This window comes from Bos indicus x Bos taurus, chromosome 10, assembly GCF_003369695.1.
Source record: "Bos indicus x Bos taurus breed Angus x Brahman F1 hybrid chromosome 10, Bos_hybrid_MaternalHap_v2.0, whole genome shotgun sequence".
Taxonomy (NCBI): domain Eukaryota; kingdom Metazoa; phylum Chordata; class Mammalia; order Artiodactyla; family Bovidae; genus Bos; species Bos indicus x Bos taurus.
This window is the reverse complement of record NC_040085.1, coordinates 31,904,603-31,931,903: the sequence shown is the minus strand read 5'-3', so window position 1 is coordinate 31,931,903 and position 27,301 is coordinate 31,904,603. Positions and strand designations below refer to the sequence as shown.

General features: G+C 43.4%; 1 protein-coding gene across 6 annotated transcripts in view; it reads right to left on the bottom strand.

Annotated features, from left to right (window-relative positions):
• Positions 1 to 27,301, bottom strand: part of STARD9 (StAR related lipid transfer domain containing 9) — a 121,484-nt gene that overhangs the window by 37,765 nt on the left and 56,418 nt on the right. For 5 of the 6 annotated variants that reach the window (XM_027553655.1, XM_027553651.1, XM_027553652.1 and 2 more), the window contains 13 exons: positions 20,695 to 20,764; positions 18,987 to 19,059; positions 15,226 to 15,293; positions 14,046 to 14,143; positions 13,430 to 13,639; positions 13,154 to 13,251; positions 11,890 to 11,967; positions 11,377 to 11,448; positions 8,275 to 8,454; positions 4,611 to 4,662; positions 4,133 to 4,270; positions 3,350 to 3,432; positions 3,124 to 3,227 (listed from right to left, as the gene is read on the bottom strand). In XM_027553655.1, the coding sequence (XP_027409456.1) occupies positions 3,124 to 3,227; positions 3,350 to 3,432; positions 4,133 to 4,270; positions 4,611 to 4,662; positions 8,275 to 8,454; positions 11,377 to 11,448; positions 11,890 to 11,967; positions 13,154 to 13,251; positions 13,430 to 13,639; positions 14,046 to 14,143; positions 15,226 to 15,293; positions 18,987 to 19,059; positions 20,695 to 20,764 (1,324 nt within the window). Of the gene's footprint in view, positions 1 to 3,123; positions 3,228 to 3,349; positions 3,433 to 4,132; positions 4,271 to 4,610; positions 4,663 to 7,574; positions 7,760 to 8,274; positions 8,455 to 11,376; positions 11,449 to 11,889; positions 11,968 to 13,153; positions 13,252 to 13,429; positions 13,640 to 14,045; positions 14,144 to 15,225; positions 15,294 to 18,986; positions 19,060 to 20,694; positions 20,765 to 27,301 lie in introns of those variants that run through there. The other variant, XM_027553656.1, reaches the window with a different exon arrangement.

Sequence of the window (27,301 nt, the reverse complement as noted above, 5' to 3'; positions counted from 1 at the left end):
AGTTTCCTTCCTGACTCTCAGATTTATTAGGTTGACCAAAAAGTTTATTTGGGCTTTTCGCAGGCTGTTATGGAAACCTGAACGAACTTTTTCTTCAACCCAGTACAATCAGCTTCTCCCTAGAAGACAGCTCCTTCACCTCCCCCGGGGAAAACTGCAGCTAGCCATCAGCTTCTGCAGACCCAACAGTGGCAGAAGGCATGCAAGGAGAGGCAGTCTGGAAGAATCCCCACAGATCCTGCACGTTCACCTGAAGAGTCACACACCATCAGACTAAAAACGGCTCCTGTGCTGAGCACGTTGTCAAGTTCCCAGAAAGCAAGTGAAAAAGAACATGCTGGCCTAATGCTCCATGCTGGGTAGATGACCAAGGGCCGGTCTTCAGTTACCTGCAGTTGAGGACCTCTGTCCCTCTCAGATGGTGCCCTTCACCCTGGGGGACCCCAGCACCTCCAGCTACTGCCAGGACTCTATCGGGCCTTCTGGCTGCTCAGCTCTGGAGGCTTCTGCAGCAGAAATGCAGAGGCACCCACTTGCAGAGGAGGCAGTAACAGTGGCAGCAGCAACAGTGTCCCTGGGTTCTAGGCACTTAAGGCTAAGTTCCCCAAATTCCAAATGGGACAATGCTAAGAACACGGATGACAAAGAGCCTTCAAGGACAAACTGCTCTCAGGTCCAGATAACTGCCAACAGGCCGATCTCCCTTGCTCTGGAGTCAGTGCTAGCTTTGCAGGCTCCCAGCAGAGAAGTGCCCCACCAGAGAGAGGGGACGGAAAGGAAACCTGGGACACGAGGAGGCGTCAGAGCCTACATCACCCAAGAGCAAATAAGAGACCCTCATGGAGACACACACCCAGATGGGGAGCCCCGCTGACAACGTGCTGGGCCCCTTATGCTCACGGTCTCTCCAGCCCGTCTAGCAGATCACAGGCTTGACCCCACCCCACCCACTGCTGCCAGGGGCTGGCGCATGCCTGCAGGTGATGGCAACTGGGTAGGACCATCCCAGCCCACAGGCTCCCAGGACTGGAGCTGAAGATCGGATGCAGCAAGGGGGAGAGGCCTGCTTCTCTAGTCACCCTCTGTCCTCTGAATGAAAGGGGTCATTCTTGGTGCTGCTAAAAGGTCACGTCCATGCCCATGGGGGTAGAGAGCTTGACAAGACTTCAAAAAGACAGAAGACCAGTGTTTTTCTGGGGTGAATGTGTCTGCTAGGGTGAGATACGAGGACAAGAAAACAAAAGAGAGGCCACCTTCCAGGGCAGCAGGGCTGTGGGGTGTCGGGCACTGGGCAAAGCATTCCATGTGCACCCACTTCTTCAGCCTGTCACAAGGACCCCTGAGAGACAGATGGTAGCACCCTTACTTAGAGGTGAGAAAATGGGCTCAGAGACTTAGTAGCTTGCCTAAGATCACACAGCTTCCTGTTGTAGAGCCAGGAGGTAAGGCTACTTTACCCAATGCCAGTATCTCTTCAAGTATCTGTGGCTCTTTAAGTTGCAAAGCCAGGGCTTCCCTGGTGGGCCCATGGTAAAGAAGTCAATGCAGGAGATTTCTATCACTGATCTGGAAGATCCCAAATGACGCAGAGCAACTCAGCTCATGCACCACAACTACTGAGCCTGTGCTTTACAGCCTGGGAGCTGCAACTTCTAAGCCTGCGTTCTGCAGCTACTGAAGCCCACGCACCCTACAGCCCGTGATCCCCAACAAGAGAAGCCACCGCAAGGAGAAGCCCAAGCACCTCAACTAGAGAGTAGCCCCCACTTACCACTAGAGAAAAGCCCATGTGGCAACGAAGACCCAGCACGGCCAAAATAAATAAATAAATAAATAAATATATAATTTTAATTAAAAAGTAAGTTGCAGAGCCATTTCCTGTAAACTTCTGGACTCGGGAGAAACACAGCCTCAGTGTATCTTCCCAACAGAACTTACCTATGATAAGGCCTCCTTTCATGACTTCACTACAAAAAGGGAGGTCATTCTGACAAAACAAGAGCCCTGGCTTCAGCCCTGAGCCCGCCTTGGTCTTGATGCGCTCTATTCTATGCCACTCCTCAGGGCCCCCAGTCGCCCTCCACTGGCCATCCTCCCTGAGGCCGGGATCTCTGTCCTCCAGGCCTCAGCAGCCCTCCCAGGAGCACCTGCCTGCTCTCGTGTTCCTGGGCTCAGAGCACTCCTGTCCTCACCCAACATCTGGCCATCAAGGTCCAACCCAAGACTCTCCTCAGCTTCCATCACCGCTCCTGGCCTGAGGAGAGAGCAGCAGGAGCCCGGGGGCTGTCAGAACCCTCCCAGGCACCCTGAGTTCATGGTGTGGGACAACTACCCTGCACCAGGGCCTCACAGACACCAGGTTCCCTGCTGACATTTGCTATAGGAAGTCCCCCAGGCGTGAGACACTGGTGGCTTTCAGAATGGAAGGATACCACTGTTCCCAGTATCCAACCCACAAGGCATCTCGATCTGGGAGGGAGCTCCTACGCAGAAGTGGACAAAGGACAACTTTGTGAAGAAGAAAAGCAGTTGCTACGAATCACATAGAAAACTGACTCCATACTCCACAGTCTCAAGGCAGGCAAAGCAGGTAGATTAGGGCAGGAGCCCAAGATATTTCATGTTGTTCCTAGAGTTCCTGAACCCTTGGTTACGAGGAAAAGAGGCTTCTCAATCCTACAATAACTTAAAAAACTCAGAGGAAGCTGGTCTTGGAAGTTAACTGACACACATGTGAGCTCACACACAGGCAGGCCAGAATTCAGTGGGATCCATGGGAGGCAGGTCTGAAAGCAGCAACAGACATCCATAGTCACATCACATGTAAATCTTGCGGACAGAGAAGGTGGCCACAGGAAACATCAAGTGATATTAGTACATACCTCTCTCAGTGATGAAGGAAGTGTGATATCCAAGGGGAAGTGAATGAGGACCATGAACACTTCCCTGCCACCCACTGGCTGAGCGGCTAGCTCACCATCCTCAGACCACCCACCCAAGGTGGTTCAGACCAGGCTTCATTCCCAACTTGGCTGCTACACTCAATTCTTCCCTGCTCCATGTTGTAATGAATTAAAAGCGAAACCAATAGGCTCCACAGCAGAACGAGCAACTCTCTCTCACCTTTCCTTCCAAAGCAAAGGGCAGAGACACATCTGGGAGGCGGTGACATCTCCACCCAAGTCCAGCCACTCCAGAGAGCCACTGCTGCCAACAGCCTCTCCAACCTGTGGACAAGGAAGGAAGCCTCATCGCCCCTGTCCCAACAGATACAGACACAGCTCAGCTCCCCCGCCAGACAGGCGAAGCAGGGAGGTCAACAGCTACGTGGAGAACACCATGTGCTCACCTGCCTCCTCTGCCGAAGGACGGCGGCCTCTGCGGGGTGGTTGAACCGGAACTTCTGTGCTTTCCCCAGGGTTATGACTGCTCCTGTGGCATAGACACCAAACTAAATTCAAGCCACAGCTCATGTTCTGAGTACAGTAATGTGCAGGGCACTGTTCTGGGGGACTAAGTCCTACCCTCAGTAAGGTGATCACTTAGCTGAGTCAATAAGATCTGCACTCCCTGGATATCGTACAGCATATGCATTGAACTAATGAGATAAACAGGAGAAGCTCTGGTATTCCAGGGGAAAGCAAGTGGAGCTTCAGGTGGAGCACTCAGGGAATGCTTCATGGAAGAAGGGGTACCCAAGTTCACCCACAAAGAACACAGAATCTAAATAGATTAATAGTAGTAGTAATAATGGCATTAATCATCATAATGAGTATTTTCTGAGTGAAAGAACACTGTTACACAGATTAGCTCATTCAATCCTCACAATGATTCTATTATTATCCCCATTTTCTAAATGAGGAAATTGAGGCTCAGAGACCTTCCCAAGGATGTACAGCTAACAAACACAGGTACTAATTTCAGAGAGTCATTCTCTACTCTGGGGCCCTGTACTTGGAATTTCTCTATTTACAGGAAAAGGAGCGTATTAGGAAATCTTCAGATCCCTGGGTGCAGAGGCTGGTGGTTCCATTCTTAAAGCCTGCTTCACTGAGCCCTCTGGATCTGGCTCCTGAGAACAGAGCTGGTCCACCACTCATGCCAGCATAAACTGGGCTGTGGGTAGTCCTACCTTGGGTGAGACGGCAGGAGGAGGTGACCTCTCGGCCGTTGACTGTGCAGCGGGCCCCGCGGGCAGGACGTAGGATGACGACCCCACAGGTGCTGGTGATAGTGCAGTGGTCTCTCTCGATCCACTGACCCTGCAGGACTACAGATGACGGAGGCGGTGGGGGTGGGGGGTCACTCAGGTGGAGGCATAGCCCAGGAAACATCTCCACCATTCTTTTGATGAGATCAGAATCCACTTCTGGAAGATCTCACACCATGACAGAAGAGGAAGAGCCACCACCTGAAATCACCCTGACCCAGATGGCCCCACAGTGTGCGTCTCCTCGTCTCATGTCCAAAACCCACAGCCTGGCAGCAAAAGAGGAGCAGCCCTTCAGGACTCCAAGATTCCTTCCTCTCAGAACCCTCAGCTTCCTCGGAAGAAACCTGTCGGGCATGAACACCTACACAGAGCATCAGACCCATATGCTGTCACTCACCAATGTCCTGTTCCTGCTCTGAGTCAATCCTTCCTATTTTTGTTGTCCCCTCCTAAATGGAAAAACAAAGCCATTTTAAGGAGAATAAAAAGGGATGCAGCCCTGCCCCAAAGGAGAGTCCACCTGTTTGAGCACCGTCACTGTCTCCCCATGCCCTCCCTAGCCTCTTTTCCACACCACTTCTCAGCTTTGGTCTAGGCTGCTCTGACTGCTCTGCCCACTCACTATGCAGCCCAGGATGCCCCTGGGAAGGTGTGGGCAAAACAATGCAGGACAGAGCAAAAAGCATTGAGCTTTTTGCAAAGTGAATCCCAGGGACAGGGGAGCCTGGTGGGCTGCCGTCTATGGGGTTGCACAGAGTCGGACATGACTAAAGCGACTTAGCAGCAGCTAGCACTGGCCAGCTCCTTTCTGTTCTGTAGCCTCGAGTTAGGCAGTCAGAGCTTCTCTAGTCTGAGGAAGTGGGCACATGAGTACAGCTTTCTCCCAGGTACTAAGGTTAGTGTGGCCCAAGTTTGGTCCAAGTCAGTCTCAAAGAGACATGCTTTCTATGACGATGTATGGAAGCACAGGATTTTTACCTTCTTGATCCACAGATGAAGTTTAACAGACACCAGATTCTAAGAAGAATAAAGCACAAAAAGGAGGAAAACACATCTAGAATCAAAAAAGACTGAAAGAGAGTATAAGAGAGGAGGTGGAAACTGGAGTTAGTATCAATGAATCACTGGGTTAGTAGAAACTGTAACAAGGCAGTTTAAGAGCACACAGCTCTGTTTGAGGAAGGCAGTGACGTGGCAACAGAGATGCGAGTCTAGAGCTGAGTCTAGAGCTGTATTTATCATTTACTAACTATCCCCTATGTACAGGGCACCGTGCCGAGTGCTTTACAGACATCTCTCATTTAGTACTTTAACACCCAGAATGTAGTATTATGATCCTCTGCATAGAGGAGGAATCTGAAGCTGATAGGAAATAAGCTGCCCTGGGGGCCCACATACTACACAGGACAACTCTGGCTAGAATTCATTTCTCTCCTGGTCCTGTGCCCATGCTATTCCAACCTCACCAAACCACCTGCCTGGTGACTGATGATTTTTAAGTGACTAGAAAGTTCCATGCTAGGCTTCACTGTCAGCAGCCAGAAGGGAGGGCCCTGCCGCTCTCCCAAAATCACTTGTGAAGAAAGACTCCTGGAAGTAATAAATGAGGATCTGGCTCTCTCCCAAAACCCAGAACCCAGGCTTTCCTGCTTAGCCACTGAGGATCACATGAGCCAATGGATGCCGGTCTCCAGACTCCACCAGCCAGAATGGAGGGAGAGGGGTCAAGACTGCTCTCGAGGGGTCAGGGTCAGCCCCAGTGATGAGGCACATTCCTCCCAAAGGGATCAAGGCCACAACACATCCCAGCCTCTGGATCTGCAGAGCAGAAACCACCCAAAACGTGCTGGCATCTCATTTAACGTGGGCTGAGCCAGCGCCTGCTGCTCCTCTGCTGCTTTATGCCTCTTACTTGGGAGGAACAACAACACAAAAGCAGTTATGAGGGTGAAGTCCAGGATATCAATAACCTGTGCTCCTCCCACCCTTTTGCTGCTCACTCCCCACCCAAGCTGCCTCCCGAGGTGACTCAGGCAAACAGCTCCCAGGCCATTGTTAGGGACTAGGTCTGGGTCTGGAACCAAGTTAGCAAATAAAAACAGAGAATCTAGAATGAATACTGTTATACTACTACCCAACCCAGGATGTAAACAAATGAAAAGGGGGAAATGGGTAAAAACCCATAGAAATGCCAGGATTAGAAGTAGACTGAGAGACTTCCCTGGTGATCCAGTGGTTATAAATCCACCTTCCAATGCAGGGGATGTGAGTTCGATCCATGGTCTTGGAACAAAGATCCCACATGCCTCAGGGCAACTAAGCCTGCATGTTGCAACTAGAGAAGCCCACGCACTGCAACCTAGATGAGCCTCCCCACCAAAAGTAGACTGGGACCTCATACCTAGGTTCATTATCAGTGTGTGAGGGAGTGAGTGAGTCTCAGTGCACTGACTCCGCAAGGATGCCAGTGACCCAGGATCATCCATCTCCCGTCTCCAACTCAATCTGCCCTTCATCCTTCAACCCTCTGCTGCTACCCTAACTCTGTCACATGATGTCTACCTTCATCTGCTCACTCCACATCCAGTCAACATATCACATCAGTTCTACTCAAATACTAAGCGTTTTATTCCATCTGGTCTCTCCTGACCTCCAATCTTTCCCTATGGCTCTGACTAATGGAACGATCGATTGCCTTTGGTGTTTAGATTTGTTATTAAAGTCACAGCCGTTTCTGCCTGGAGCGTTTTCACTGAGATGATTTATGCTGTGTCAAAAAACAAGCTACTTTAACTTTCTGTCTGGGAGGCTCAGTCTCCGACAACTTCCCTGAGGGCTCAACCTCAGAACACAGACTTGCTAATAAGTGCATGAATCTTATTGAGGTCTCCCCACCACAGACACTGCAGCAACAGCAACCTAATTTCTCCAGGGATGAAGGCAGCATCACATATCCCCATAAACTCTGCTCCTTTTAAATGTCGGTTTAACATGCTGGGGACAATTATGAAAATGCAGATTGGATTTCCAATGAGCATAGGGCTCCTGGCCACATACAATATGTTTCCCTGGTGGCTCAGATGGTAAAGAATCTGCCTGCAATGCAGGAGATGCAGGTTTGCTCCCTGGGTTGGGAAGATCCCCTGGAGAAGGGAATGGCTTCCTATTCCAGCATTCTTGCCTGGAGAATCCCATGGACAGAGAAGCCTGGTGGGCTACAGTCCATGGGGTTGCAAAGAGTCGGACACAACTGAGTGACTAACACTTTTACTTCAATGCATGTTTAGCCCATCCACGGGGACTGTCCTTCTACAATAGGACAAACACTTTTGATGAGGACAGGATATAAGACTCTACCTACCATGTGTCACTAACTCTCAAAATGCTTCATTTAGAAGTAAGGTGGCCTCCAGGTGACAAAGAACGACGGGAGCCAGGTCTTTGCAGAAGGGCTTCACGTCACTCTATTTTCTCTGGGTGCTTGCATGTCGCACCCTGGTCACCCTTAGCCCATCAGCTCTCCAGAGTTCTGCATGCTTTTAATAAACTTCCTAAATCAACTTCCTCTCTTCTTTCCCAGGCAAACCTAGTAATGGAGAAGGGGGGTTGACTGAAGTGGGTAAGTACTAGAAGGGAACCGTTTCTTATCCTTTGATCCCTTTAGCCCCTGAAAGCCGTCTGTGAGCTGCTTGTATCTGCAGGGAGCGCTCAAGAGTGCTGGTGGAATTATGAGGTTGGGATTTCACCTCCAGGAGTGCACTCCTGTGCTTTAGGAAGCCAGAAAAAGAATGTAAGCGCATCTTTCTTATTTTTAATGAGGAAACTGAGGCACAGAAAGCAAAAACAAGAGCGACAGTAGTAGCAGCTGAAAAACAAATTCTGATTTCTAGTTCTGATTTCTAGTCTTCTGCTCTATTCATACAAAAATGAAACAGGTCACAGTTGGTGGGCAGGCCTGGCTTCCTGAGGGCAGTTCCGCCGCCTCGGCTGCCACTGGCCTTTCCCTCCTGCACCTCTGGGGCCTGCAGCTCAGGGAGGGGGGGGTGCACCCGCCTGCTCACCTTGAGGTGATAGAGCACGACACCTGTGCTGAGCACGTCGTCCTCCAAGGCCATCAGGTGTGGCAGGCTGGAGTCAATGACCAGCCCAGCCTGCCTCTTGTTGATGTCCACTCTGTAATGTTCCACGAGAGCCTGCCACTCATTCCACTTCTGGGCCCAGTCTTTAGACAGCTGGTCTGTCTGTGGAGACAGAGGGGTGGTCTTGGACACTCAGCACGAGGAGCAGACAGTGCCAGTGCCATCCTGGCCCATTTCCAGGCATCACATCCTCACTTTCCTCCCCGGGGACTATTCAAGGCCCCACAGAGGCCCTTGCACCTCCTCTGTAAGCTCTCTGTGCTTTCTAAGTTTTACTCAATAGTTACTACTAATTTTATAAATAGAAATTCAATAAATGTTATTTTTAAAGTTTTCTGCAACGAGCATGTATTGTTTTTAGGGGGGAAAAAAGCACCATAAATGCTATTTTTGAAAATTAGTTGGGGGACTTCCCTGGTAGTCCAGTGGCTAAGACTCTGTGCTCCCAATGCAGAGGACCTGGGTTCGATCCCTGCTCAGGGAACTAGATCCTATATGCCACAACTAAAAAATCCATCATGCTGAAGATCAAAGATCCTACGTGCTGAGACTAAGACCCAATGCATCCAAATAAATAAATAAATATAAAAAAAAATTAGTTGGGATATGAGTCAAACATCGTTTAAATTCCCTTCTTTGCACGACCATCCTGTGTTATCTACACTGGGAGTCCTCTTGTGACCTAACACTTCCACTTGAGTTCTAATATAAGTTTGCGCACCCCTCAAAGACCCACAAAGCACCAATAGCAGTCTCCCCAGGGAGAATGAAGGCTATAAAACTGGTCCAAAAGACCATGCAATAGTAAAGTAACAGCAGCAGTAACAATAAAACACTGACGGCTTACTATGGATCAGGAACAGGATTTTCTTTTCTTTTTTTTTCTAGGAACAGAATTTAAAAAATAAATATACTAAGGCTTAGAGGCCTTAAGCAGGAGAAGGCAATGGCACCCCACTCCAGTACTCTTGCCTGGAGAATCCCATAGATGGAGGAGCCTGGTAGGCTGCAGTCCATGGGGTCGCAAAGAGTCGGACACGACTGAGCGACTTCACTTTGAATTTTCACTTTCATGCATTGGAGAAGGAAATCGCAACCCACTCCAGTGTTCTTGCCTGGAGAATCCCAGGGACGCGGGAGCCTGGTGGGCTGCGGTCTATGGGGTCGCAAAGAGTCGGACACGACTGAAGGGACTTAGCAGCAGCAGCAGAGGCCTTAAGCTAACCCCACTGGGGAAATGTGAAGGAACAATGTTGAATAAGGGGTCCTTTTTCCTTCTTGTGGTAGAAATTGATGTCAGGGCAAGAAACTTCCTTTGGGAGTGAAGAACTGAGGAATACCAGAAAAGGAACTAGATTCAGCTAACTCTTAATCTTATAAAGAAGAAAATTTAATTTTTTAAAAAATTTATTTTTAATTAAGAAAAAAGAAATCATGCCAACTTTAGGTAGAAGTATTTTATGATCCTAGAAATATTCTTTTCTTTTTTTTGGTCATGCCACATGTTTTACAGGATCTTAGTTCCCCCACCAGGGACTGAACCCATGCCTCCTGGAGCAGAAGTACAGTTCTAACCACTGGACTGCCAGGGAATTCCTGAAACATTCTTTTTAATATTATAATCATTAAGTTGAAGTTCGAAAACTACAGGATACCTATGAAGGGCTGGCAGAGGTGAGTGGCAGGGCACACTCCCCTGAAGGTGCTGCAGAGGACACCTCCCCTCTGGAGACCTTTATCACCCACTCCTACCTGCCTAAAGTTGTAAGGCCAGGAAGTGGCAGGTTCAAGTCCAGTCTGCCAGCCTGTATAATGTAAAAATGCTAATAAGCCTGGAATGAAGCAAAAATCAGAACATATAGCTAAACACAATTTTTGAGAAACTTCTGAATATCTGAAATAGTCTTAAAGTTTCATTTGAGTAACAAAATACTGACATAGCCAGTTATGTTATACTGTACGTTATATTGTAATAACATACAAGGATGATGCAGTGGAACACTAGAAGTGGGGACATTCATTTATAAGACCTACATCCAACCTGTCACCAAATAATGCCTACCACTTCTTCCTTTTAAATGTCTCCAGGAATTACCATTTGATTCAATCTCCCCAAATATACTCACCCTCACAGGGTCACAAAAACAGTCTCTTTCCTTGTTGGTCTCTCTGTTTCCAGGCCTCAATCCATCCTACATGCAACTGTCATATTAATTTCCCCCTATATACTCCTTTATCATGTCACCAACTTGGTTTAAGAAGCTATGAGTAACCTGCTTATGTCAAGTACACACCTCCTAAACCGGCCCTCTCCTCCCCTCAGTGCCTCTATCAGGAGCACGTATCCTGGCTGGCTCCAAGGTCCTCACACTGCATGTGTCTACATGGTCTCTCACAGCAGCTCTTCTCTCACTTCTGTGGCTTTGCCTCTGTCATCCCTCCCTTACCCTGACACCTCAGCCCATCTCCTTATCTAACAGACCTTATCCATCCTCCTAGGTCTAGTTCAAATTCTCTGCCTTCCTACTCCAGCACTGAAGCTGTCAATGAAAGTTCCAAGCCACCATGATTTCTTCCTTCTGAAGCTCTTTCCATCTAACTCACGTAAGTTACTGCATTGAATCATTCTCTAAATGTGCTTCCAACTAGACTGCAAGCCACTTGAGGGCAGGGACTTCTCTGTGTCTCCTGCAGCATCAGGCTGAACACCTATTTGGTACTCAGTGACTACCTGTCATTTAGTTGATTTACTTATTTACTGGAAAATAATATTTTTCTACGCTACTGTACTGTCTGAAAGGAGTTATTATGATCCCCTGAGAGAACAAAGCAGAGTCAGAAAGCCAATCAGCAGCCCTAAGACAAACATCCCCAAACTCAAGGCTCAATGGAGACAAAAGTTTTCTCTATATAGAACCTCTCTGTCCTGATGAGGGAGCAGTCCTGGCCCACGAATGATGGAGGGAGGTCAGAACTGTTCCCAAGGTGAAGTGAAGCACAACAGAGTGCCCCCAACATACCCACCTTCAATTCATTTTGGAGAATCAGCGCCTTCAGGTTTTCATCCTTTCCCTCATTCAATGAATGGAAGTTTCTCTGTACAAAGAGAGAGATGTGCTTCATGGGCCCCACCCTTACTCTTAGGAAAGAAAGGTGCAGATAAAGGAAAGACCTTATTGTTAAAATCAGAAGCAAATCAGAAGGCTAAGTATTGGGCTCAGAGTGGTACAAAGAAGGAGAATTCGAGGTAATTTTTTCTGGTAAATTTTTCTGGTAATTTTTTCTCACACCCTGTATCTGCCCACATACAGAACAAGGGTCATGCAGGCCGATGCCCTTTGGACAGCAGAGATGATAGAGTAAAAGGGTGCCCATCCCTTCTGAAACTACACAGGTAATCATAGCTCCTGTCCTGTCTCTGCTCCCACTCTGTTCTTCAAGCATCACCTGACTGAGAACACAGAATGCAGCAGGGCTCAGATCCTCTGCAGAAGAGAAGGGTCTCCTGAGGACAGAAAACTCCTGATGCCCACATACCAGCTCAAAGCTCAGCAGCATGGCTTTCAGTCTCCCAATCTCTTCCCTGAGTTCTCTGATCAACTTCACATTTGCATCCTGAAACACAGGGAGAACTCGGTCACCACTGACTGATATGAAGGCCCAAATGGCTATGAGGTGCTACTCGCAATGAGCTTGGAAGAGGCAGATCATTCCTTTGGAGTAATTTCTAGGGCAGTCTTTTCAAAGTGTGGTCCCAGGACCAGCAGGAGCTTCACCTAAGAGCTAGTGAGAAATACGAAATCTGTGGACCCCCATTCCCTACAATGCCCCTGCTGCTGCTAAGTCGCTTCAGTCGTGTCCAACTCTGTGTGACCCCATAGACAGCCTCCTACCAGGCTCCTCTGTCTCTGGGATACTCCAGGCAAGAACAGTGGAGTGGGTTGCCATTTCCTTCTCCAATGCATGAAAGTGAAAAGTGAAAGTGAAGTCACTCAGTCATGTCCGATTCTTAGTGACCTCATGGACTACAGCCTACCAGGCTCCCCCGTCCATGGGATTTTCCAAGCAAGACTACTGGAGTGGGGTGCCATTACAATGCCCTAACACCTACTAAATTATAAGGTCTTCAGGGCTGATTTAATAAACCATCCAAGTGATTTTGATACACATTGAAATTTCAGAATCACTGCCTTAGAGCAGGACATCAGGCAGGTAATACGAACACCAGAGTATGCTAATCTTCCAGTATTATGTGTGACTAAACTTAGTGCCTAATTATTGATACACTGCCCTTTAAAACAGTCCACAGATGAGCTATACGTGGGCCACCCATTTGTAATTCCTGCCCTGGAATTTTTTACCAAAACTGAAAAGCAAATGAGGAACTTTTAGAATATTCTCATCATTAATTCAGCTTTAAAGGCTAAAAAATTCTTCATATGCCACTTTTAGCCCAAAACAGAGATGTCACTGCAATTTGCATATGAAAAAAGGCACAAAGCAACATAAACTCAGAATAAAGGCAGTAAACACAGACACTCTTAAGTGATCTTTCCTCCAGTGGCAATAGTGTACCAGGGATATTAAGATCAACGGCCATAGGGAAACACCTAAAATAAATTATTTTAAAAGGCAACTGGATGAAGCCACTTGGGATATGAGAAAAGAAAGAATTTTGCTCTCTCATCACTTGGAGAACAAGTCTGGCCACTGGGGTGAGTACAAGGAGAAATCAATGGGAGGAAAACCGGAGAACTTGGTGTGAGCTGTAGGAAACCAGGACTTCAGAGGGAGGTCTCACCTCATTTACCCTCGGCTTGTTGATGATGTTTTTGGCATTGGATGCATATCTCAATGTACTCATGGTCTCACTGTAGCTAGTGTGTGCAGGAGAAATGGCTGGGGTAGAAGCAGAAAGTTAAAACACACGCCGAGCCCTTCCCACCCAGCCCATGACCACTGGCCTTGCTGCTATCACCCAGGCTGAATAAGACCCTTGATGAAATGGGCAGCCATGGTCCTTACTCTGAGGCAGAGCACCAGACCCAACACAGAACAAACTCCACAGCCCACTCACTGGCAACCATGATGGTTCTGGAGTTGCCTCCGAGGCTGTCCTTCAGCAGCCAGGTCAACACCGAGTCTCGGTAGGGGATGTATGACTGCCTCCGGGAGGGTCCCGCTCCACTGCTGGTCCCGGAAGGAGAGCTAGGGAGCCCGCTGTCACCACCATCGCTAGCTGCACTGTTGAGGCTCTGGCAGCTGTTGAATACCTGAGAGTTCTGGGCTTAAGAGACAATAATAAAAGTGGAAGAAAAAAAAAAGTAATTATGAAACAAATGCATTAAAACAAAGCAATGGCTGGAGAACACAAACATCATACTCCCTAATCCCTTTCGGTCTATGTCAGGAGGCTTTAAATGTGGGCCCTGAATTAGACCCTGGACTCAAGCAATGGAATATTGAAGACACATAATTTCTCAGTCTCTCTTCTTTTTGTAATGAGTGGTAGGATGATGGTAATGCTGTAATCAAAAACCATAAATATCCATTTTTCATGCCCCAAACCAGAAGGTAAACTTTATTAAAGAGAACCTTTTAAGTACCTACCCTATTCTGGCAAAATGAAAACATGTGAATTGTTTTCCAAAGTCTCCCTCCCACTCTGGTCCTCCAGGTTACTGGCAAAATACCTAAGGTGGAGATGACGATTCCCAGAGTCACAAGAGACTTGTTGATATTGGCTCCTTCAGTAATCCGGTCCTTACAGTAACTGGGATCTGCTCTTTCACTAAAACACAGTCGATGAAAACAGAAACAGAAGCAAACAAGAAGACACTATCCTTTTAACACTGTTGAAAAACACTATCCATTGTGTTGCCCTTCATGTAAAAGATCCATATAATAAATTCCCCTTAGAATTCAGTTCCAGAAATAATGTTACCGTCATGCCATGAACTGGCATCCTTCTACACCCCAGGCAATAAAAATCAAATAATTCATTACATTTGGCTGTCAAAGAACTTTGAGCTAAAAGTAATACTCATTTACTGTAATGATACCAATATAGCTTTCTGTTATATACCATTCCCCTTTTCTTTACTGTTTTAATTTCACATGTTAATGGCTTTATGGTATCTGGGTCATTAACAGTTTCAAATTCCTTATTCAAATAAATGGGAAATATTAAAAATTCACACTTCCAGTTGGCTGATACAGTTTCTTTCAGAAAGCACTTAAGCTTTTAAGGGAGTACTGTACCATATTAATTATTTAATAGTTTTAAAATAAGAAAATTTGCCTTATTTCATGTTACACTCTTTTCTGACTACATTATTCCTGAAAATTTCTTCTTTCTAGATATGTAAATGAGTAAAATTCATGCTTTCATCTAATACTTTTTAAAAAGGCAGTATTTTATCCCCAATACCACAATGTTTTTTAAAGCTTTTCTTTTTTCTGAAGAGATGTGTAGAGCTGCATAAAATCAATACTAGGTCAAAGGAAAAAAGTGTGTTCAGTCACCTATACTTAAAGCACCAGTTTTCCATCTTGGCTGCACACAGCCTCACTCCCCTTGACTCCACTAATAGTCTCATTTATTTCATCTGAGGTGCAGCCTAGGCACTGGGACCTCTGAAAGGTCCAGGTGACTTCAGTGGGCAGCTAAGATTGAGAGCCCCTAACACAGAACTTCTCAGCCCTAGAAAACTATAATTTCTTAACCTAGCATTCAATTTGTTTCTTTTGTAATTTTTCTCAGGATGATTGAAATGTGTAAAAGGTGGGGAAAAGTTTATTCCCTGTAAAATGGGCAAGAACAGGGTCACTGTCAAGGAAATAATTCCACCTGGTTTTGAGATCCTAATTTACCTGCCTGCTAGGTCCACAAGGTTGATCTTGCTAGCGATTTCAGAGGGGAGGTTGTTCTCCAGGAATGCCTGAGGGATGAAATAGATTTAGAATGTCATTTGGAATGACGTGTTGTTGTTTTCCCCACAGACCCCCTCCTAACCAAGATGATATTCGGATTTTTAGCCAATTCACTCAAGAAATCTGTATTCTAACGTCCTCTGAACCAGATGAGCTCTCAATATCTGACAGGTACAATTAGTAAGCCCTGGGTTCTTCCTTCATTAAAAATATGAGCAAAACTTCCATAGAGTAGGTAGGCAACCTCCTCCCCATCCCCCACAAAGTTTCCTGAGCACAATTTACCAGGTAAATACTCAACTCTGCTCTGGGAGGCTCTGACTCATCAGTAGAGATCCACAGCAGGTGGCGGTGTGCTGGGCAGGGGGTTGCCTCTTGTTAACCTCTCACAGGCTTCCCTGGTGGCTCAGACAGTAAAGAGTCTGCCTGCAATGCAGGAGACCTGGGTTTGATCCCTGGGTCGGGAAGATCCCTTGGAGAAGGGAATGGCAACCCAAGGAAGATCCCTTGGAGAAGGGAATGGCAACCCACTCCAGTATTCTTCCCTGGAGAATTCCAGGGACAGAGGAGCCTGGTGGGCTGCCGTCTATGGGGTCACAGTGAGTCAGAAACAACTGAAGTGACTTAGCAGCAGCAGCAGCAGAACACAGCCTAAGTCACAGCATGTTATTAATCTGCTGGGCAGGACTCTCTCTGTGTTTTAAGCAGGGACATCCAGTCCTCAAGAGCAAAACTACGCTGGCTTTTTTTTTTAATTCAATATGGGATTTTTGTTGTTTTATTTTAATGTTGTGCATCCATGGCCAAAATCCAGTTTTAAAACATTTCCAATAACTTCCCAAATTCCCTCAAGTCTGTTTGCAATCAATCTCCATTGTCATCTCCAGCCCCAGACCAACACTCAATTTTTTATCTATAAATCTGTCTTCTCAGGATATTTCACACAAACAGAATCATACAATGTCTGGCTTCTTTCATTGTGCATAATTATTTATAGATTCATTCAGATTGAAGTACATGTCAAAAGCTCAATTTTATTGCTAAGTATTAATAGTATCAGCTATATGAATATATCATGGTTTGTTCATCCATTCACCTCTTAATGAACATTTGGGTTGTTTCCAGTTTTGAACAATTACTAACAAAGCTGCTGTGAATATTTGTGTGTAAGTCTTTCTATGGCCATATGATTTCTTTTCTCTTGAGAAAACACATAGGAGTGTAATGGCTGAATCATACGGTAGGTATGTGTTTAATTTTTTAAGAAACTAATTCTTTTTCAAAGTTGTACCATTTTACATTCCCACCAGTACAATAATGTATGAGAACTCCAATTCCTGCGCATCTTGCCAGTATTTAGTATAATCATTCTTTTTAATTTCAGCCATTTTAAAAGGTGGGCAGTGATAGCTATTTGATGTTAACTTGCATTCCTCTAATAATTAATGATGTCTGCATCTTCTCAAGTGTTTAATTGTCATCTGTATATTTTCTTAAGTATCAGTTCAAAATTTCTGCCCATCTTTTTGAGTTGTTTTACTGAGTTTAGAGAGTTTTGGATCTATTCTGAACACAAGCCTTTTATCTGACATACATTTTACAAAAAGCCTATCTGTGGCTTTTCTTTTTATTTACTTAATAGTATCTTTTGAAGATCAGAAGTTTTAAATTTTGACCCATTCCAAATTGCAATTTGTTCTTTTGTTCAATTTATATTTATAGTGCCATTTCTAAAAATACCTTTGCCTAGTCCAAGGTCACAAGGTTCACCCATGTTATTTTTCTATCATACAAGTTGAATGTTTTAGGTTTCACATGAGTGTCTATGATCCAGTTTGGTTAATTTTTTAATAAAATATACACTAATGATTTTCAACACGTTTGCTGACTGGTTTTGGCCACCATTATTTTTTTATTTTTCTTATGCCTATTTTCTCTTCTTTCTTTCTAGGATTCCCATTATACTTATGCTGACACACCTGATATCCGACAGGTCTGTGCAGCTCTGTTCATTTTTCTTCAATTACTCTTCTTCAAATTGAATGATTTCTATTGTTTTATCTTCAACTTCATTAATTCTTCTGACATCTAAAATTGACTCTTGAGTCCCATTAGTGAATTTTTCATTTCTGTGGTTATACATTTCCATTTCCAGAATTTCCCCCTTTAAAATAACTTCTATCCTTTTATTGAAATTCCCTTGAGTCATAATCAGCATGTTTTCCTTTAATTCTTTACAACATGGTTTCCTTCAGCTCTTTGAACATATTCTATTAGCTGCCTGGAAGTCTTTGTATGCTAAATCCAACAAGTGGAGTACTTAACAGGCAGTTTCTAGTGACTGTTTTATTTTCCTAGGTGTGGGCTGCATTTTCTTATTTGTTTTTGCATGTCTTAATTTTTGGTTGAATACCAGACATTTTAGATAACACCATAACAACCCTGGATTCTGATCTTTTTCCTCTTGAAGGTGATAGTGATTGTTGCTTTGTCTGTCTGGTAACCTGCCTGTACTAAAGCTCTAAAATCTGACTCCTCTACAACATGCAGCCAAATTCAGCTTTTTTCCTTTAGTTGTTTTTAATTTTAGGCCTGGCTTCTAGGGGGCCACCAGTGTCTGCATACCTTAATGTTGAGCCAAAGATTGGTCAGAAATTGCAATTAAACACCTTGAGCCAATAGACTTTTACTCTCTGCTGATGGATCTATGTGTAAGCTGGGAAATTCACTAAAAATTCTGGCCACTTTAAGTTTACTCCAGCATTCAGTAGCCAACAGGGCCCTCTTGTGTCTTTTCTGCACATGCGTGCAGATTCTGTCAGTCAGGGCTATATGGGCACATAGTCTCTGATGCCTATGTGTACAGCTTCCATTCAACCCAGGATATGTGAAAATCTTATCAAGCTCCCTATGGCCATATCATCTCCCAGAATTCCCAGTTAAACCCCCAGATAATTTTCCAGTTCACTTCTTGCCTGAAGCAGATCTACAATCTCAGGTTAATGGAGCCACTGATCTCCTTGTTAGCTTGCCACCAAGATCACCCCCTTTAACTGACAATGCTCCCCATCAAGTGAACCCCTCGAGCAGTGGCAGCAACCGAGCTGCTGGCTTCCACCATCTGCCCTTCTCTGATTGAACTTCCTCACTGACAAAGATTGGGGTGTGGGTGGGGATGGGAGCAGCCCAAGGGAACATGCCATACATTTGTACTCTTGCCAGAAATTCAGTAGCTCTCTTGAATACATGCTTCTCAGTTTATATGGCTTTGATCTATTCTGAAATACTTATTTTGACAGTTTTGTCTAGGTTTACTGTTGCTTTGGGAGGATAGGATTTGTTAACCTCCTCACTCCATCATAATAAAAGCGAAGCTTCTACTTTTTAATTTTAATGTGTATTTTCATTTCAATCTTGCTTTATTTTAAATGCCCAGACTGATCATATGGATATGAAAGTGCTTTGAAATGTTAAAAGCAAAATGTTAGTCAAAGATACTTGATTAGTCTTTATGAAATGCCTCTAGCCATTCTGGGTGAGCAGCTTAGTAGATTGTGTGTAGGTCCTACTTATAATATTAGGTCATATCAGAGGACCTATAAAGGGATGGGTAGAAAGAAAGAAAAACAGGAAGATGGAAAATTAGTCAAAAGGAACAATGAAAGGAAGAAATCTGAGCAAACATTTAAGTGGTAACCAACCTGTGTATAGTAGATAGTGAAGATGGCGTGGGATCTGCTGCTGGCTTCATGAACATGGGTTGCTGCTGTGATTCTGCGTACACAAGGGAAGAAAATTAGGACAAGATTGCTTATGCATGGTGGATCCTTAAGGATCCATGGGGAACACAAGAAAAAATGTTAGTGCTGAGGTTCACAAGTGAGGATCACGAAACACCAGTATTTAGTCTTTTAAAGTTAGGAGAATGGTCCCAAGAGAGCAGAAGCAGTGTTCCAGGTACTGATATCTGAGAACAACAGTGAGTATAACTTCATAATAAACCACAATTAGAACTTTTTTTAAGCAATAGAAGTTAAAAATCAGAATGGAAAGGTGTGATACTAGAGAATCATCAACCTGGAAGAATTCCCTAAAACAAACCTATTTAAATTAGACAAGTAGATATGGAGAACTTGTTGGAGAAGAAGGCTCAAAGACAGCGAAAGTAAGTCATTATTAAGAATATTAATCTCATGGTGCCAGGAAGGGCTTTAAAACTGAGATCTTGAATTACATGAACATCATGCTTAAGCCAGGTGAAGAATGCACAGTCTCCCTGAGAGATTCATTTCAATGGTGACCTTTAAAGTCTGAAGAGTCCTCTCTTTATCTAAATCTAAGTCAGTCAATATGGCTTCAGTTTAAGACCAACTCATTGACTTCTGTTCTCAGAGAAGTTACAGAATTGAAGAGTTAAAATCTAGAGGCTGGTCAACTGAAGGATAAAAAGGACAAGGTGAAGCCTGACACTTAACAATCAAGGAACTCAGGGTACCCTGAAGACAGGAAGTAAGTGCTTCCAGGATAGTTCTATGAAAACCAAGGAACAGAAGTTTAAATTTAAATCTTTTCCTTTATGTTCAATTAACTCAGACATGTTATTAACAGGGGACATAGAAGACTCCAAATTCCTCAGTTTGTTTTTTTTTTTCAGGTGAAAAAGGCTATTTGGGGGGCATATATTAATAACATTGTGGGTATTCCACAGTAACTAAAAATATAGAGTATTATCATAATTTACAATAGCTTTTAGGAGAGTCTACAGCACCTAGTATTTCATAGCTGATTCTAAACAGTCTTTTTGAGTAAACTTTACATGCTTCCCAGATGGCGCAGTGGTAAAGAATCCACCTGCCAATGCAGGACATACAAGAGACATGGGTCGGGAAGATCCTCTGGAGAAGGAAATGGCAACCCACTCCAGTATTCTTGCCTGGGAAGTCCCATGGACAGAGGAGAGATGGGGCTGCAAAAAAGCTGGACACGACTTAGTGACTCAATAACAATTACAGTATGCAAAACTTTTCTGGAACAAAAAATGGTTTTCTGAAAAATTTTAAACTATATTGTACTATAGTATCTCTATCAAGGAAAGGACAATGCAGGCAAGAATCATTTCTTTGATGAAAACAGCAGAAATTGTGTATTATAAGACAAAACATAGGGTAATTTTCTGGGCTTACTACCTAGTATTACTATATCCAGGACAAACTCCAGCTTCACCACCAGTGAGAAGAGCATTAAATCTCAGCCATGTCCCCCTACCCTGGGTACATTTTTGTTCTGACAAAGGCCTCCTGATTGTGAATGTGGGGAGCTGCAGAGAGAATCTATACTGCAAAAAGGCAGTGAGAACACAGGAAAGGAGAATGAGACTGAAAGAATGACAGGGACAAACAAACCTGTTACCTGTTTGCTATTCCCTCCTCCAAGAGTTGAATTACTTGCTTATAGTTGGTAACTACGTGTTGAGATAAACCTATCAGATTTGTGAGGAGGAAAAAAGAGATTAAATAAAATTTTTTGGCAAAGTTTAACCTTTTCTTGTAGGTAATTAAATTTATTATCCTATTTCATATTAGCTGGCAGACAAAAATTGAGGAACAACTTAATTCATTCAGATAATGGATTAAATGAACAAATATTTACTGGGAGCCTACTGTCAGGCACTGTGACAGTCTCTCTGGAAACATCAGTCTCTACGCTCCCAGAGATTATAGTCTAGAATTCATATAGTGGTTATGCTAACAACAAAAATAATAATAATAATTCCTTACAAACAGACTCATGGACTTTGGGAACGAACCTATGGTTGCCAGAGGGAAGGATGAGGGAAAGGAAAGTTAGGGAGTTTGGGAGGGACATGTACTCATAGCCATACTTAAAATGGATAACCAACATGGACCTACTGTATAGCACATGGAACTCTGCTCAGCGTTATGTGGATGGGAGGGGAGTTTGGGGGAGAAAGGATACATGTATATGTATGGCTGAGTCTCTTCGCTGTTCACCTGAAACTGTCACAACATTGTGGGTTATCAGCTATACCCCAAGATGAAATTAAAAGTTTAAAAAAAATCCTTAGAATTGTACTATATTTAAGTTATAAGAAAAGTTCTCATGAATTACTTCATTTGGCCCTCATCAAATTTCTGAGGTAGATAGGGCCTAAATGCCCCACAAAATGGTGGACTCAATTTGACATACAAAACACAGTACACGTGTCCTTATCCTCCCACAGTTTACAGTCATGAGAAATCATACAAGATAATGTGGCCAAGTGCCACAGGAGTAGTAAGATAATAAATGCTGAGGAAATCAGAGGAAAAGTCAGGGCAAGCTCCATGGAGGAAGCGAGACTTGAATTTAGCCACTGGAGAATGGGTAGCTTTAGATAAAAGGTAAGGAGGCGCTTAAGGGCACAAAAGTAAATCTCTATGGCTGGTTACCCACCAAGTCAAAAAAGGCCTTCACAACTGTGCTAGAGAATCTCTTTATTAGAGATTCAGGAACCAAAGTATCTTCATGGGCTCATAGCTGAATACAATTACACTAAAAATTAACATAATTAACTTGAACACTGACTGGATTTTTTATCTTAAGGAATTATTATTATTATTTAGATGTGATAATAATTTTGTGAATGCCATTTTTTAAAAAAAAACAAAACATTCCTTATCTTTTAGGGCTACATATTAAAATATTTATACATGAATTGATATCTGGAACTTGCCTCAAAATAATATAGAATGTGGACAGGAATGTAGATAAGGCAGAATTTGCCAAGAAGGCAATGGCACCCCACTCCAGCACTCTTGCCTGGAAAATCCCATGGATGGAGGAGCCTGGAAGGCTGCAGTCCATGGGGTCGTGAAGAGTGGGACACGACTGAGCAACTTCACTTTCACTTTTCACTTTCATGCATTGGAGAAGGAAATGGCAACCCACTCCAGTGTTGTTGCCTGGAGAATCCCAGGGACGGGAGAGCCTGGTGGGCTGCCATCTATGGGGTCACACAGAGTCGGACACGACTGAAGCGACTTAGCAGCAGCAGCAGCAGCATTGGGTTATGGGTTTTGTGAACATGGGGTTCATTACACTAGTCTATTTTTGTTCAAAATGTTCAAAATTCTCTATAAGAAAAAGAATTTTAAAAATTTAACCAAAGATAGAGACCCTCCATTTTCAGTAATGGCAAATTAGATAATATAAACCAACACTTCTGCCAAAGACTGTTAGAAACAGTTGGACAGAATATAAAAGACATCAATGTGAGGGCACAGAGGGATGACCAGATAGTGAAATTTTTTCAGGCCATATACTGGGGAAGGATGGAAGCCCAAAAACATCAGGCCAGCATTTGCAGACATTATCCCTCTGAGAGCATTTCCCATATCTTGAGAAGTGGCTGACAGCAGTTCTCCTGACAACCTCACAGATACAGAGAGACACAGACTACACAGTCCAGGGCCCATGTGGGCCCTGTGGCACCCCACCTCTCTGAGTTGGAAACTCAAAGGGCTAAAACACAGGAATAAGTTTGAATTAGAAGTAAACATTTTCTGAAGGGACCTCAGCTCAACTTTGAACATTCTTAGTCCTTCACCTGGACTGAGTTGATTCTGGATTCCTAGCGTGTTTGTGCAGGAACCTGGCACAGGTAAACACGAGTCTTCTCCGCCAGGAGATATTATTGTTCTGCCTCTCAATTATTTCCACAAGCAATTTAGCAAATATTGTCTGGCACAAAACCGTAACACACCAGCACACAAGTAGATCTGACAACATAAGTGAAAATTAGCAAAAATTACACAGACTATCTAAAGAGACCTAAAACAGATCCAGATCCTGGAGTTATAGTAACTTTAAAGTAACTCTGCTTACTATTTTCAAGGGACTAAAAACAAGATTATAAAAGAGAAAACTGGAAACTATAACAAAAAGATCAAATGTAGATTTGGGAAGTGAAAAGTACTATAAGTGAAAATAAGAACTCAATGTGTAAGTTTAACAGCAGGTTAGATACAGGTGAAACATATGTCAAAATCATATAACCAAAATAAAGCCTAGAGAGCCAAAAGATACAAAATATAGAAGAAAGGGTAAGAATCAAAAAATATATAAGGAATACGTCTAATAAACCTGTAATTGGAATTCCACAAGGAGAGAGTGGGGTAAAAGCAATGTTAGAATAATGTTGGAAGTAATGCCTATCTGTATAGCAGAAATTAACACAATATTGCAAGTCAGCTATACTTCAAAAAAAAAAAAAAAGAACCAGGGATCCTGGGAGAAATGGCTGGTTCAAAGATTGAGGCAGGGAAAGTAGATGAGCCTGGAACACCTCCTGTCAGAAAGCAAGGAAGTGCTCAAAGAATGATGGTGATATGTCAAAAAGTCATATGAACACACTTGAAGGGGATTCCATTGGCTAAATCCGGGATAATCGGAGCATCAAAATAAAGAATAATAGTAACATTTAATACAATAGGAAACATGAGTCTATGCCAACATAAATAAGTTAATAAATAAACTGAAAGTTAGATGAAGATAAGACACACACGATTTTACAGTTCCACAACCAATAAACACTTGTTGACTACAAAAGGAAAATAGCAATTTCAGAGTAAAGAGGCCTGGCAGGTATGACCTTAGCTAAGAAAATTAAAAATAATGAATATAGACATATCAAAATTATGCACCACTTAATGCTGTCAAGTTCATGAAGTCAAGTGAGACCAAGGAGCCTTTTCAGCTGGAGAACACTAGAGAGAGACACTAACCAAAGGCAACTCTGGACTCAAAGCAACAATCACTGGGACAATTTGTGAAACTTAAATGGGTGTTAAGGATCAGATGGTAGTAATGAATAAAAGTTAATTTCCTGATGTGGATTTCATGTTGTAACTACACAGGAGTACTTCTTGTTTGAAATAAAAATACCCTAAAATAATCAGGGTATATGGGTCATTAGGTTGGCAATTTACTCTCATATGGTTCAAGTAAAAAAGTTCTTTATACTAGCAACTTTTTCAAAAGTTTTCTTCAAGATTAAAAAAATAAAAACTTTTAGAAAACTAAGATAAAGAGAGAATTTCCTTAACCTGCTAAGGTAATGCTTCTGAAAGTGGCTGCACAGACTGGAGTCAGTTCTCAAACTGTTATTGATGTGTGATGAGATAGGTACAGAAATTGAAAGCGTTAGAAACCTTTACAACAATATGACAGACTATATATCTTTTAAATCGAATAAAGAAGAACTGGGCTTACAATTAATATGTCTTTTACTTTTTTTCTAGTAATTCATCTTCATTTTATCAAAGTATTGGTTTGCCATGGATAGGAATTTTAAAAAAACAAAACAAAAACTGGTCCTTCCCCCTAGACAGTCTGAGAAGTGTATGATACGATTATCTATTAACAACACATGGTATTGAAAATGGCCTTCCCAAGTGGCACAGTGGTAAAGAATCTGCCTGCCAATGCAGGAGATGCAAGAGAACGCAGGTTCAATCCCTGGGTCAGGAAGATCCTCTGGAGAAGGAAATGGCAAACCGCTACAATATTCTTGTCTGGGAAATCCCATGGACAGAGGAGCCTGGTGGCTACAGTCCATGGGGTTGCAAAGAGTTAGAAACGACTGAGGGCACATGCATGCTATTGCAACATCATAGTAAAATGTTGAAGTTTTTCCCTAGGGACAAAACTAAATATTGTTACCATTTTAATAGGGTTCTAGTTGGTGTAGAAAGACAAGGAATAAAAAGGTGTAAGAATTAAAAAAACAATAATACTCCTGTTATGTGCAGACTGAATACAAAGAAAACACAAACAATTTTTTTCAGAGTCCCAACTACTCATTTCCAACAACCTCCTGCTTTGTACCCATCCCTGTATATTAAGATAAAGGCCAAAGCAAAAATATAATACTGTCTTTGCCTCACTTATTATCCCTTTAGACCCGGTAACCACTGGGCTCTTATGTATGCTTTGGACAGGGTTCTGTACATTTCAGATTTCAACTTAACCTGTCATCTAATTAATGAACTTTTTAATGAAAAATAAGAGGCTACTCCTTATCTTTCCCTGGATTTAGGCAGCTATCAAGTTCCAGCTTATGGTTCTGAACTAGAACTACAAATTCTTTACATTAAAATTATAACTTCTTGTATTTTCATGTTTCCCATGGCACCCTGAATAGAATAGAAATCTAGCAGGTACTTAATAAATTCCTATAGATTGGTTTCAAAGCAGAAACCACTTTCGGCATTGGAATCATGTTCACAGAATGTATGAGCCCAAAGATAGCGAAATACAGACAGACAGGCAGACAATGAAAATAAATGAAGAAAGCAAGCAAACATTTAAAAAAAATAAAAACTGCCGGGAGCCAGCACGGGAGTCCCCACCCATAACAAGGTTATGTGGGAGAGTTCTGGTGGGCAAAGCGAGCCAGAACTCGAGGGGTGCCCCTCTGGGCCTGCCTGAGCGTCTACCCCAAAACCAGAGTCTGCCTGCTTTACTGCTTTGTGCTCTCATCTACACCTCTGACTTTACGGGGGGCTGTCCCCCAACCACCATCTCTCTCTCTGAAAAAGAGTTAACTTACAGCTCCAGTTAATAAAGTTTCTGGGTGTGACAAGAGTGTTTTAGTTCACAAACCCCTCAGATGGCTCTCTAATTTGCCTGACAGGCTTACCCAGACTCCTACAGCTATGCATACGATTGTTTACAGTCTCCCAGCCTCGAGAGGCACGGGAAGCTTAAGATATTCAAATAGTATAGAGCCTCTCAGAGAGTTAGAAATTGTCAGAATAGAACTAGTAGAAGATTTCATTGTTGAGCCAATGCTTGCTGCCAAGTTTCCACATCCCCTGTATTGTATCCTTGGAAGTGTATTAATTAATACAGTTGGTATGTAGAAAAAATAAGTAGTGGCCTTGGTGTTAACAACTTTAGACCCTTAAGGTAATAAATTCTTTCCTTTGTTGTAAACCCATTGCACCTTTGCCCTATAGGAATGCAACTTTAACACCTTCGGAGGATGGCGCCAAACTTTAAAATAATTACTCTTAGAGAAAATAAGTCTTACGGTTGACAAACCTTTGTCAGAGTCATAAAATGTTAACAGGCCTTCTGGCCAAAAGATGATGTAAATCACCTAAACCATTTGTATACGATAAATTTACAGAAAAGAAAGCCTGGTCTCAATAAGGATCAAAGACTGCTGACTTTGCATGATTTCACACCCGCTATTATCCTCTATGTGCAACTTAGGGTATAAAAGTCCCTGTTGAAAATAAAGCTACGGGCCTTGCTCACCAAAGCTTGGTCTCCCCGTGTCGTTCTTTCTTGTTTCCTTTTCCTCCTTGTCTCTTCTGTTCTTTCTTCATGCCAAAATAATTTGGAGCGCAGGGGTCCTCTGCGACCACTTATTTGCCTGGGCTTCTAAGACCCACTTGAGAAGGTGCCTAAGGTGGGGCACCTTCCACTATTCGAGAGGGCGCCTGCGGCCTCCGTGGTCAGAGAAAGTTTGGTGTCACAAATTTTATTGATTTCCCGTGTAAACCAATTATTATTGAGCATCTAAAAAATCTCTCAGCCTTTGCTATCCCTTAATCGCCAATGCTGTCATCCTGAGGAAATCCCTGGATCCAACCGGGGCTGGACCCCAGTAAAAAACTTTGCTATAATGCCATCAGAGGGTAGTAATGGAAATAACATTGTTCAGTGTGACTATTCAGGGTCTTGTTTTCCACGGCTGGTTCTATACTATTTGAGCTCATGGCTCCTTCACTAAGAAATAAGAGAAATGTCCCCTATATTTGTAATGATCGAAAAAGTTCATACCGCCTTTAAGAAACATGTAATCCAAAGGACCTAAGAGACTTTTTGCTTGTTTAGAAATATTTCCTACCAAGCACCAAGCCTCCTCCCTCCCCACAAGGGTTCACTCCATGAACAAAGAACGGCGTTCACTTCATCCAAACAGCCATTAGATTTAAGTCTTAGATCC